General features: G+C 40.8%; 1 protein-coding gene across 7 annotated transcripts in view; it reads right to left on the bottom strand.

The window, feature by feature from the left end:
* Nucleotides 1-9345, bottom strand: part of LOC147898282 (uncharacterized) — a 72895-nt gene extending 63550 nt beyond the window's left edge. For 2 of the 7 annotated variants that reach the window (XM_087378994.1, XM_087378989.1), the window contains exons 1-3: nt 9138-9345; nt 8542-8896; nt 4607-4676 (exon numbers count right to left, since the gene is read on the bottom strand). In XM_087378994.1, coding sequence (XP_087235120.1) covers nt 4607-4676; nt 8542-8786 — 315 coding nt within the window. In that variant the 5' untranslated portion in view covers nt 8787-8896; nt 9138-9345. Of the gene's footprint in view, nt 1-4606; nt 4677-8541; nt 8897-9039 lie in introns of all 7 variants that reach the window. The other 5 variants (XM_087378993.1, XM_087378992.1, XM_087378991.1 and 2 more) reach the window with 5 other exon arrangements.
* Between the last annotated feature and the right edge of the window lie 5071 nt (nt 9346-14416).

Here is a 14416-nt window from a genome sequence, read left to right on the forward strand (position 1 = left end):
TTTACACCAAAATTACTTTTGGCTTGCACAGCCCAGTTTTGTGCAACCTAGGTAGGAGATTCCTTCAATATTATTTTTCCATAATCAAAGGATACAAAGAAATAAAAACATAAAAGTTAAAAAAATAAAATTCTGGCCTTGACCATCATAAATGTCATATTGAAATGACTTAGCTCCCTGCATGAAGGCAATGCATTTCAAAGGGAGCTCCAATCATTAACAATACTGACAATCATTCCTCACTTGTTTTTGAAACATATCTGGCTATCCAATGTTTTTGAGACATGTTTTCTAATTAGCTTTAAACTTGAACAGGTAATGACCATTTTCTTGGCTGGGACGCTGCAGAAGGCCACCTCTGACGTCCTCACAGATCTTTAAAAAAACTGTCTACTGTTAATTGAAAATATTGATAGCATGGAAGCCACAAACATGGCAATTGTGGGTGAGAACACGAGCTGAGATGAAGAAGCAAGGAGGAAGGATACACGAAGAATAGAGGAAGGAGAAGAATAAAAGAGAGGAGAGGTAAAAAGGAAAGGCTGAATGAATTGGAAAATGCAGGCTATGGAAATGGGCTGAAACAACTCAAAGAAGATGAAGGGGTCACGAGAGTCACATGCAAGGCAATGGAGGACCTGAAATCAGAAAATGAGCACCTAAGAAAGGAAATGGCAGGCATGCGCACTATGCAGGGAAAATATGAGGAAATCATGAAAGGAATGGCTGACAAACATGCTGAATTTTCACAGCAAGTACCGAGGGCACAAGGTAGTTAAAACAGGTAAATTGGCCCCTTAAAAATATCAGATGCTCTAGAGAAAGATAAGAGGAGGAACAACAAAACTTTGAACGTACTTCTCAGAGGGCTGGCAATAGGCGATACCCTGATGGGAGATGCTGAAGCTTTGATTGACAAAATGGGTATTAATTTGACTTTTGAGGTAACCTAGAGAGTGGGTACGGCTGATGCACTAGGAAGGCTGATGGTGTAGCAAGTGCAAAAGGGAGGGAATGATTTGGTAATGTAGCAAGATAGGAAGGGAAATGGGCTCCATAAAGAGATGGTAAGGTGACAAGACAAAAGACAAAAATAACACATGACATTGTTAGGCCTATGCAGCAAGGGTACATGACAGATCGCACATGGCTGTGTGGAGCTGTAACGGTACTTTGTGATCTGATTCAGGAGGGTTTGCAGATACTAGAATTGGTAGAGATGTTATCTTTTATATTGAGACACATGAGAGCCCTGAGAGAAACATAGCTGGGAAGCTGCTCCAAAACTCATGGTTTGGTGTTAAGTGGCGAAAGGTGAGATCCCACATAATACATGAGCAGGCTTTGGGGCATTTGATGAAGTCCAAGGCACAAAAGATCTCCTGCTGCCTTATGCACCATAAGAGGCTGGCTTTCCTCTCACATAATCTTGATGATTTTGAGGATGAGACCCCAACATTGCATAGGGACTTCTATCAAAGGGGAAGCCACCCATCCCCGTCCCGGACCCTAATGATCTCACACACATACGCCACATCGCTCTATGACACTCTAGACCAAGCACTGATATGTCCTCCCTGCTCAAGCCAACCACATCCACCTTGTTTACCACATGAAATACATGATGCACTACCCCAACTCCATAATAGAAGAGCCCAAGACCATGAAGGACTACAAACGGAGCACTTTGCGCATGCGCAGGACACCTTGGCCCTAATCCTAGCACAAATGTTCAATTATAATGTATGCCACGGCTTCCTCCCTACTTGGAGTACCACCACTATAATACTGATACACAAAGTAGGGACCCCATGAATTCAAGGAACTAATGCACTCGCGTGACACATTGGCTAAGATCTACAGGTACTAGAGAGAGAGATTTGCACCTTCACAAAGGCACGTGGGTAATGGACTTTGGGACAGGCTAAGTTCAAGAGACAGCACTCTCCTTTAGATCGCATCTTCATTCTACAAGCCATCATTGAGGAGGCAAGATTGAGATCCCAAAAAGTCTACGCTTGTTTTGTAGACTTTCAAAAGGTTTTTGACACTGTTTCACGATCTTGTATAATTAGGAGACTTTAGGAGGTGCAGATCCCAAGAGTCATGATATAGGGGGTGATAAGTCTCTATAAGTCAGCCAGAGGAAGAGTACGAACCCCGAATGGCCTGGTCTGACTAGATTGAGAACAAGATCAAAGTGAAGCAAATGTGCCCCTTCTCCTCGATGCCTTTTTTGGGCTCTACATTGATGAGATCACGACCTTCATTGACCACCTTGGAGGTGAGGGGTCACTACTCGCCGACCTAATTATACACATACTATTATATGCATATGATATTGTCCTCGACGGTAGGCTTGTAGAGACACCGAGAAGCCCGTTCCTCGACAAAGGAATCGTTTTTTAATATCCTATTGTGGCCAATGGCCATGTATGTAGCACCCTTTTGGGGGAGTGATTTCTTGGCGACTGAGTGGAGGAGATTTGAGATATACCCTAATAAGATTAGAATATATCCAATCTCTACAATAAGTGAAAAAACAAAGGAAATAAGGGATTTTATAAGTGACTTTAGACAAAATCATGAATAAACAAAACAAATAAAAATCAAAAAAATAGAAAGTAAAAAATAAAAAACTTTATTTTAAAAAAATAGAAAGTAAAAATTAAAAAAAACTTAGTAAGCAAAGCTATGCTTATGTCCCATCAGTACCCAAGCATAAGATGCCATCTTAGTTTTGAAAAATTCAGAAATCTCTTGGAGAAACCCAGTGCTTACTAAGCTTTGAAATTCCAACCAAACAAAAAAAAAAAGATAGCAAAAAGGAAGAAACCAAAAAAAAAAAAAAGAATAAGAATAAGACAAGAAGAGAGAGAGAAAGAGAAAGAGAGAGAGAGAGAGAGAAAGAGAGAGAGATGATATGATATGATTGTATTAAAGTCTGTGGGAGACCCTTCAGGATCTATGGGACTGGCACAATGGTAAAAATAGACTATAGTATAAACATATGCTCTCACACATACATATCCACACACCCACACAAACTTGAGCATCCATTTATACAAAGGTCTTTGTACTTAGTTTTTGCCAATGCTCCGAGGGTGAGGGGAAGACTCAGCCGTGACAACTAAAGGAGAAAGCTAATTAAAAATTAGTTCATGTTCTCTTCATTCAAGCTACAACTACTCGTGTAACTTCACGATTTCATTTTAGTCTCTCCCAAACAAGAATTTCTAAGCAAAAAATGCTTACACAAGCTAGCTGATAGGGCAATGCACCAGTTAAATATTAGCCAGGAACACGGATACCTATATTTGGTTTAGGCCATTTTTTAAATACTTCTAATGTAAATCTTGAATACTCTGGCATTCAGGATCTATGGGACTGGCACAATGGTAAAAATAGACTATAGTATAAACATATGCTCTCACACATACATATCCACACACCCACACAAACTTGAGCATCCATTTATACAAAGGTCTTTGTACTTAGTTTTTGCCAAATGCTCCGAGGGTGAAGGGCAGACTCAGCCGTGACAACTAAAGGAGAAAGCTAATTAAAAATTAGTTCATGTTCTCTTCATTCAAGCTACAACTACTCGTGTAACTACACGATTTCATTTTAGTCTCTCCCAAACAAGAATTTCTAAGCAAAAAATGCTTACACAAGCTAGCTGATAGGGCAATGCACCACTTAAATATTAGCAAGCCACAACATGGACAAAAACTTTGCAAGGAACACGGATACCTATATTTGGTTTAGGCCATTTTTTCAATACTTCTAATGTAAATCTTGAATACTCTGGCTTCCACTTGCTTTCACATGATCCGTCTTGTGTTTCTTACATGAATACCCATGTAGATCGATATATACAAGTATTTATATTTTATTGATTCAAAAATAAAACACAGAAGAAATCCAATTAACAAGCAGAGTATTTCACAAGTGCAAGCCACTTCCATAGAACATTGGAAATAAAATGGAGGGAGGGAAAAAGACGCACAATACGCAACAAGATAAAAATGAAATAAGTCCACTTACTTGACTTCGTAGGAAATGGCTCAAGACTAGACTTCAGTCATACATAGATGAGCAGTAGAAGAAAATTTGTCATGCTTGAATTTTGGGTAACCTCTTTCTCAAGTCTTTGCATAGGTGTACAGTATAGATAGTATACTTTCATGGCCTTCCTTTCTAACAAAATATACCTCCATAAAGAGAGAGAAAGAGAGAGAGAGCGAGAGAGAGGAGGCTGCAGGGCAATGGGGGTTCTTTAGAAGAGGGCATGAAACAAAATTATGATATTTGTGACAACTACTACTTACCTCTCGAACATCTTAAACTCTTTAGGTGGAGATTTACAGAGATTTGTAGGACCTCCAACATATAGGAACATCCTTGATTAGCAGGATGAAACTTAAACCAGCGCTAACGTGTAATAATACAATCATTCAAGCACACCTCAGAGTGTTCTCATGTGACCATCTCTTGAATATGACAGAAGGCCATAACAACAAATTAAGATTCTCTGATCTCCATGCAAAAAACAGAGTAAATCAAAGGAATCCAAATTTGAATGCTGCAATATATCAGTACTTACCAAACCTCCTATAAATATTGTGGCAATTCCGTCAGCTAGTTGTCCTGACAGCATTACCATTGCAGCATCACTATCAACATAAACACAACACATTGAAATAAGAATAAGAAATCCTAAATAATCCCACTGCATAATTACCAATCCAGATTTCTTTCAAAAAAAACATTCTCTTGAGCTAGATCGACAAAATACATGCTCTGCAATAGTACGCTACAGTAAAGACAGTTCACGTGTACAAAACAAAAGAGGACCTCTGCCTCTCCACGCTCAATAAATGCCAGACAGGCAACTTGCAATGTCTCCTCATCCATAGTATGTCTAAAGGATTGAGGATGTGAGGAGTTATGCCTTAAAGCAGGCACACTGACTGCGGCTTATTTTAAATTATGGCTAGAAGTGCAACGACGACATGCGTCTACGTATTTTGTCTGATGCTTGGTACATACAATATATTACATCTTTTCACTATAGGATCCTTACATCAAGTGAATGCCTCCATCATTATAAGCACCTTATAGGTGATAAAAAAATGAGTCACAATCGTCTGACATTGAATCCAGGGTTAAATGTAAAAGTTGTGATACATATTACATCTATAGAGGGATGTACTGGCTACTTGGAACAGATGACATGCATCTTTCTTCTACAAGGAATTCTGAACACTTCAGCCCCTCCCTTGCAGGACCCAGCAGCCCCATGTTCATAACAACATGTACTGCATTTGGCACATTGCTGTGAACCTTGTTTCACTTCTTTCTATTAATGAAAGAACTGGTTCTCAGATACCTCTGTGACTCAACAGTTGTCATTGAGCTAACAGGGTACTTCCAAACTGCAGCCCCAAATAGATTATCTGCTGTTCTAGTGTTATCATTGGAGCAGGATAGGTGAGCACTAATTAACAAGGTAGCTTCTAAACTTGAACCCTGCCAAAGCCTCGTGCAGATTCACACAGATAGCATACCTGCCAAATGTGAAAGAAACATGTGGAAACCAGAGCCTCACACAATGGAAAATGAAGAATGAAGGCACCTGTTACAATAAACTGTGTATGAGAGCTTTGAAGGGCAAGTAAAGAGATAGAGCGCTGAAGGGAGACTGCTTAAAAGAATATGCAGCCAACACCTCAAGCCTCAAATCGTACACGTGAAGAGCTGCTACAACCTCCATCTCAAGGAATTACATTTAACGGGTGTCCAAAAAAATCTGTAGAACTTTAAGAGAGAACTAGCCTACAAGCATCTAGAATTCCATGATGGCTAATGACCGGAAGTATTGTGATGACATGGGCATGGACACTTGTGTGGGACCCATGGGTCCCATCATGTATATAGTGTCCCGTCGAAAAGCTCTCAATCAGTATAACCAATGTTGCAAGATACTTAGCCAAATATTTAATACATGAAGTCCATTATAAGAAACAGCTGCTCATGTAGAGATATATGTACATAAGGGTCTTCTCTCCCGCGTTCTTGACGTCTCAGTTCACCCCCTCCCTGCCTCCTTGTCTTCGGTCACGCTTTGCTTCCTCTCTCAACCTCCACCCCCTGGTCTTGCTGCTGCTTTCTCCCCCCTTTCAGCCCCTACCTCATCATAATGTCGTCAACCTCTTTTGCCCCAGGGCTGCTGCTGTTGCCACCCAGTCTTTAACTCCTTCCTGCCCGTCTGGTCGGCCCTCATAACAGACAAGCAAGCTACTTATCGCTCACTAGCCTGTTTATAATATGGACCACCCCCTTGACTTTTCTATAATATTGTAGAGGTCAGGGATAGAGTTCTTACTCTCCCACCTCTTGTTTAATTTGTTTTCAATTGAATAAATTAACACATTTTGTTTACAATTGTTGATCCCCAGAAACCATTTTTCCTGGAAACCGACGCAATTGGCATTGCGATAGGAGCAGTTTTTCTCTAGGAGGGAAGGCCAACAGCCTTTGAAAGCAAGAAGCTTTCTCCCTCTCAGCATTATTGGCCAATTGCTATTTATGCTTTGAAAGCATGAAGGCATTATTTGTATAGTTCAGAGTATTACGTCGATGTGGAGAAGGCAGACAACGCCATTGCATTACTGCACTGAAACAAAGCCAATGGGCTGTGCTTATAATGGTGAAGGCAGAGCCCTTCGATAGGGTTGAGTCGAGAGGGGCAGATCTGCTCCTCCTTCCTGACTGTTACAAAGGGCAGAACTGAGGGGACTTGAGGCTATTGCTGAGGCTGAGCACTGGCTGAAGGGGAGATACCCCTGAATGGGAAGTGGGAGGCCTTTTATACCTGCAAATCCCCACTTCAGTCCGCTTTGTCCTTGGTCAGTAGTAAATAGGCTAATGAGAGAGAAGTAGTTTGCTTGTCTATTACATTTCTTGCGCTTGTGAGGTACATTTGTGAGTGTTCTAGCGCATTGTGTTGATACGCTGTGGCAAGTCCACAATGAATCTCTCATTAGCTTGTGAGGTACATTCATGAGTGTTCTAGTGCATTGTGTTGATACGCTGTGGCAAGTCCACAATGAATCCTCTTAAACCAACCCATTCTAGTATAAAAATGTGGAGTTGAAGTCACCCTTGGAGGGAAACTCTCCCACAATGGATGCACCACTCACACCATTCACAATGGTGACAATGATGCAAGCCATGATGCACATGCAGTTAGCATAAGCCTACCATGCAGCCAAAGAAGTGTGGATGCTTCAACTTCAAGAGGAATGGGCTGTGAAAACCAAAAACAGGTACACCTTGCTACAGAAGCCAGGAAAGAATGTGACCGGAGTTCAAAATGTTGCCTTTGAAGGCCTTACCTTTTGACCCTAGAGATCCACTTTGTGCCAATAATGTTCTTACCCTATGGTAACTTACACAATTCCAAGTGTTGTTTCGCATTGTTAAATTCCATGGCTTTCCGCCATTCTCTGAACTTTGACAATTGGCTCCTGAGAGAGGGGGGGAGGGGGGGGCTTGCCTTGAAATAGAAAGAGAGAGAAAGAGGGAAGAATAGGTGGAGATAATCAATCATAAAAAACAAAAAACAGACAAGTGGACCAATCAACAATTCACAATAAAAACTTAAAAAATTTTGGAATTTTTCCCATCTCCAAAGCTAAGCCTTCACTAAGGCCTACTCACAGCAGGGCAGGCCAAAAAGCCTTTAATGTCCACGGAAGACCAACAGGTCTATGGGACAGCAAAAAAGCACATGGCAGCTTGGAGCTCCTGGGGAGTGCAAACAAGCAACTCCCAGAGAGGTCTAATAGGTCAAGGGGGATGAGAGAGGGCTGAAAGAAGGCAACAGGGTAGAGAGAGGACTGAGATAGGTTTGAGGCAGGAAGGAGTCGTGGAATGCCAGGCAAAGGAGTTGCGGCAGCCTCAGGTAAGTTTTAATGGCTTTTTAAGAACATAAGGTGCCTGATGGATGCTTTTACAGTACAAAGTTTACTTGCAAGCCAACATCCCAATCATATCGCATGGGGCATTGTAAAGCCAACTTGGTCAGGATTTGGAATCAAATTCAAAACATCAGGAAGCCATGGTAAACATGAAAACAAACACAAACCTCAGTCAAATACCTTTAACTCAGCTCAACCGGGGACAGATACAAACAAATAAAACATCACACCTGAAGGAATGGGACTGCTCGTCAGTAAACACTTAATACGATGGGCTACACTCTAGCCTTTAGGAGAAAGAGTTCTGAAGGCTGGCTTGAATACCATCAATGCCATAACTCATGCTCATTCTACCTGCAAGGACATCCATTGTTTGCTTGCCATCTATCTTGCAGTGGCCTAATCCACAGGTCTGCTAGACCGCCAACATGTGTAATAAAGTGAGCTAGCTATCTTTGTGTATATTCCGACTACGGAAGACTCAGGTGTAGAATAACTCGATAGTCCATGGAAACAGTCAAAATAAGTCTTTGAAGATCGTGGCTTGTGAGTCTACCTTGGAGATAAGCCGATGTTTGTCAGAAATATGAGGAGATAAGTGAACCAACACGCTGCTGTGAGATCGTTCAGCATATGACCTATGCCATAGAAAAAAATGTCCTTCCTTGGCAGATGCTGAACGTTTTGTAGCTGGACATTGGTCGATTTCTTTGGCAACAAAGCCACAGGACATGTATCATTATAACATTCCCCTTCTTTCTCCTGAATTGAACTAGACTCAGACGTCTCAAACCAGTACATCGCCCTTTTGCTAACACGACCAAAATACTTGGGAAGACCGTTTCGTAACGGGCTCCCTACTAAGAAAAAGTCCAAATGCTGGTAGTGAGAATCATTTCAAAAAATGCGGCCTGCAAAAATACAGCTCTAGAAGTAATTAGAAGCATTCAAGCGTCGGTTTAAGTAGACAACACAAGACGACGCTGAAAATCTAGATCGCGTCAATTTTAAGATGCCAAGGCAAATGAAGGGCACGGCAGCAAGTCACAGACACTGTACAGGCAGCGGTGCCAAGGGCGACCAGATGAAGAATCCTAGCGCTGGGCCGTGGCAAAGGTTCCGGTAAGTGATTGAAAAGACCCAATTACGTACTGAAGAAGGCAGACTGGAAGGAATCGGTAAAGTTGTGGAGGGAGTGCTAGACGGTGCGGGAGGGTTCGGAATAGAAAAGTGCGGGCAGCCGTGAGAAATGATCGTCATTCTAAAAGTGGGCGATGGCGTGCAGCATCGAAATCGGCAGGCAACGAGGATCGTCTTTAAGTTGATTGTCTTGATTGCGTCCTTCTTCTTTAAGTTGAACCCTTTCTGTATTCACCAAATGCGATTCTTTGAATATCCATTCTTTTACCACAGATTCTCCTCAAGATTCACTCCCCTCTTACCTTTGGCCTCGTGGTCTGTCTCTCTCCCATCCACACGTTCCAATCTTCGTGGCTACTCTCTCACGTGTGGTCGGTATATGTGTGTGTGTGTGGGGGGGGGGGGTGCCTATTCACTAAAAACACTAGATTTGCGGCAGGGAGTCTTTCCATCGTGGAGCAAGTAAGTACTAACTTGAAATTGAAGCTGAATCCTACTATTTTATCAATTGTTTAAGGAAAAAAGAGAATGAGTAAAACATGAGACGCGACACAGGGTCCATTAGGACCCGATCCTCGTTGCAAATGTCAGGGGTGGTGATTTATTATTGATTTTGTGATGTCCATATTTTGGAAGTTGAAGTCCAGCAAATACATGAATAAGGCGATACAATAACTGATCTTTGTTGCAATTTTTACAATATTTTCACATGGACTACAACCATATGGATAAAGGTGTGTGTAGTCATCCTTGCATCCATCTTGGATTTCCTTGCTCCCTCGCATTGATAACATGCATTAAACGAGAGGAATGTTGTAAGAATTCAAATTGAGAACAAAAAATTTTGAATGGACCAATAATTGAAAATATTTATATTATAATATATAATATACAATTATTATAACCACACAGTGTGGACAAGGAGGCGTACGAATAAAGTATTCGTACGAATAAAAAGTATAATAATAATAAGTATTCGTACGAATAAATTTAATAGTATGAATAATAATTGTATATTATATATTATAATATATAATATACAATTATTATAACCCAACAATTGTTGGGTTGGTGCCCAAGGTTGCCTACTCAACAAATCTTTTATGATGGGTAGGACAAGAGTGGTAGCTTTTGGAATCACCTAAATTTTTGTTGTGTGTAAAGGGGAGTGGACCCATCCACCCCCCTCATTGGCTCCCCCCATTAATAATGGGCAGGCAGTCCTTGGTGTGAAAAGGGCCTAAGGCTTCAATAAGGGGGGTGCTTGAGTTGCAAACAACTCACAAAATTCCTTGGGAAAGCTCTTGCTCTCAACAAAATGTGCACCTTGTTAAGGTCTATGGAAACTGCTAGAAAGTAGGTTAGTGTTTAATTTTGTGTCAATTGCATTAAAAGCTACTTTTCTTTAGTAGTACTACCACTGCTTTTCCTTTCATTAAAGCAAGGCCATAGTGGTTTTGCCACCTTGTTCCCTTAAAAATTATTACGTATCAAGGTGAATGAGGATGTTGCTTGCACATCTCCAATATGAATCAAAACCATTCACACATATTGGATGGTATGGCCTTTATAAGACAAAGTGAATGACATTCAAAAGGCCTACCCAAAAAATATTGTTGGAGTAGCGAGGATGAGGACAGTGAACAAAGAAGTTTTACACACCATTCAAAATGGAATCAACAAGAAATGGTAAACCAAATTCAAAAAGCTCACGTGTGCTTAATTTTTGGGTAATCTACGACATGAGTTCAACTTCAAAGCCATTAGCACTACTAAACAAAGGGGGAGATGTAGCAGAGGAACAACAATGGCAATGGTGTCTCACCCTATAGAAATTGGCAGGCTATCAACACCTGCTAGCCATTAGGCAAGCTAGCCTTCACTTAATTCCACCTTCTCGACGTCCCTAGCCTTGTTCTTGCAAGTTCTTGCATTGTAAATGTATGGCTTCTGTGTTGAATTGATTCGATTACTCACTTTGCATTCACCATAGAAGTTTGCCATTTTTGGATGCTCTTTGATAGTGCTCCTAGCACATAGTCACCGTCCTTATGCGTGTTGAACGCCATACTGCATAGTTGCTGCTTCGGCTTCATTAACAATACTGGCTAGCTCATGTTGGTCTTCATCCATTGCTTCTTCCATTTTAGTGATGATCCCTTTATCAACATCCACCGCCTCTTGAACAAAAAAGGATTTCTTCAGTGTACCTTCATCATTGGAGATTTGAGTCAAACCAGATCGATCATCAATGTCCAAATCCATCCCATAACTCACTGCCATTGTGGTGGTGCAATGCCCTGCTCCTTAAGTGGTTGCTTCCTACAAAGCTTGCTAGGGCAGCTCTCACTTTAAGAAGGCTCTTGTTGAATGCTTTCAGCGTCATTTAGCTGTATGTCTGGAGTCAGCCAAGTGCTCACTACCATTTCCTCTGATGATCAGAGGTAACTGAGCATGATCGAGCATCAATGTTGCTTGAGGCTGGAGTTTGGCTACAATCTTTGAGGCTTCAGCAACACCTCCAATGGCTCTTGGAGATCAAGGTCTTCTTTTGGAAGATTTGGAGTTGAAGGTTTGTCCTCACATTCTAGGAGCATGGGCCTCTTAGTAGGTGGAGACAATCCAGTGTCTTTGGTCAAAAGAGATGGATAAGGGTGGATGAAGGGAGGGTACATGATTTAATTGCTTTTGGTTCAACTGTGAGAGGGCAAAGTAGATGGGTTGATGGATTGCACTTGAATCTCTGAGGGGGATGCTTATATATGAGCAATTGGCAGAGGTAGTTTTGGGAACAAATAATGTAAGAGTGGGGAAAACGATCAAGGACCGGAACTGAGGAATGGTGAGTGGGGGCAAAATGTTATGAGGGAGGGAGGAAGATGCAAATGAAGGGATGAAGTGATGAAGTTGGGACATAAATGGGCAAGATGATTGGCAATGCATATGTTGGCAATAGTAGGATGAAACAATTGATGTACAAGAGAGAGTGTGATGAGTAGTATGAAGCATTTGAATCTCCTCCACACACTCATTTAGCCATAGCAGCTCTACAGAGTACAATGGATGACCAAATCAGCACCACCAACCCAACATGTCAGAAGGTGCAAAGTACATGGCATAAGATCCACTTGTACATTGTCAAACTTTTGGCAATGGATTGTGCATGTTCCATTGAATTTGGGTCTTTCATTTAGGTTTGAGCCTAAATCCCCATCATGCAGCTCCCATGGCATAGGATCCAATTGTACCTTGTCAAACTTTTGGCAATTAATTGTGCATGTTTGATTGAAGTTGGGTTTTTTCACGTGAACTTGAGCGTAAATTCATCATTAACTCCCATTATCATGTAGCTCAACACATCAATATCATCCTAGTAGCAAAAATCTCATTGCTCGACTTAGTGGCATCAGGGGGTGTAGTCGCCCAATCCACACATTAATGCAATGTCTACCCTTCTTCCTACCTTAGCTCCACTATTTATAAGTACACATTAATAGGTTCTTCTCACTCATTGAAATGTTATTCAAATACTACGAAAGTAAGTGGTTGTCTTTGTTTCATTAAATCTATTTGCTTCTCATCCCAAACCTTAGCTAACCCTTTAAAGAACATGGGTGTAACCAACAATCACTTATCTTTAGTTAAGGAATTAAAGAACCATGGTAGCATTTTAAATGAACAAAAGTCTTGTGCATGTGATAAAAGAATAATGACAATTTTTCTTAATTATCTTATTAAGCTCTCTATCAGTAAATTCCCAAAGTCTAATCAATGAATCCAATAATTATTGCATCAGCATCTGAGTAACGTTTGGACGTCAATATGAAGTAGATAGTTGGTAGAATATAATCACACAAAGACATGTGAGAGGGTATATATATTGGGTGACTCACTTGTTTCCACATGGCGGTGGGACAAGTACAATGGACTACTTCTAGGTCCATTAACCTTTGTCTTGTGGACACACGCCTTCATTGTACCCCCTCCCCACTTCGTATCTCTGCTATTATGCTAGCCATGGGGAGAGCTCCTCCCACACGTACTCATGTCTAGATCCACTTTGACCTTACCCTCGACCTAGTGTATGTGATTCACTTAGCTAGAGTGCTTTCGGGCCTACTTGGAGATGATATAGACCTCGAACATGCCTCAGATACCCTTGTCTCAATGGTACAAGATGCTACCACTTTATCCTTCCCCATGACGTAATCCACACGGGTCCAAGATTGGAAGATGCCTCAAAACCCTTGGCAAAATAAACTATTAGGCTCACATGAGAGCCTTCAAGCTTTGATGAATGTGGGGGAATCATAAAATCGAGCAAGTGCTACATAGGAAGACCCAATAAGGGTTATTATACAAAGGTGGTGAGTAATTGGCATGGTGGTGCTAATAAGAATCCATGTTCACAATGACCTACCAAGTTATTGAGGATGATGCATGCATATGAACTATTTGATGTTAAAGTGGAAAATTCTAAGACCTTGCAGTTGCATTCAATTTCTAAATAAGTGGAAGGGAATGTTATATGCATGATTCAATAACCATACCTTTGACCCATAGTTAGGGTTAAGGTTACCCTTACACATGGAAAATCTTGGCCATTGGTTAAGCTCACCGTAATGAAAATTACTTCAAGCACCTTTAATCCAACTGAGTTACTAGTATGAGGACCATATCCAACTAATATGGGCATCTATATATGCAAAAAGAATGCTACTATAAATTACTTGATGATATAAATCCTCTTTATGCTCTAAATAGATGTAGAGAATGAGAAGAGCAACAAATATTGCATAAATAAGGGTTGATCCATGTTAGGACATGGAACAGCTACGTGATTGCGAAAGGTAGTTAATGGCCATATCCTTAGTCTGGCTAGGGATTTGATATTAAAGGGCTATATTCTCACAAAGTCTATTAATCTAAGCCAAAGACTAGTGGGAGACACTAATAGCCTATCTTTCCAATGGACACACTTATGAAAAAAGGAAACCATTGATCATTCACATAATTAAATGTGAATGGTTTATTAAGGGATAGTTGAACTTGAAGAAAATACTTAGTTCATGAGGTGAAAACTTGATCCTTTGATTGGAGAAAACTAGACCTACTTCACCTAGTTTGGTTGGATGGAAATTAAGTTCAACTAGTCTAGTTGGGATGGGAATGAACTTCAACTAGTTTGGTTCGATGGAAACTAGTTTAGTTACACGAACTTGCTCATTTAGTTTGGTTACACAAGAATAACTCTATCTTTAAACTCATGAATACTAATGTAGACCCCAAAT

Source organism: Dipteris shenzhenensis, chromosome 9 (assembly GCF_047967505.1).
Source record: "Dipteris shenzhenensis isolate YYH24624 ecotype China chromosome 9, Dip_SZ_1.0, whole genome shotgun sequence".
Taxonomy (NCBI): Eukaryota; Viridiplantae; Streptophyta; class Polypodiopsida; order Gleicheniales; family Dipteridaceae; genus Dipteris; species Dipteris shenzhenensis.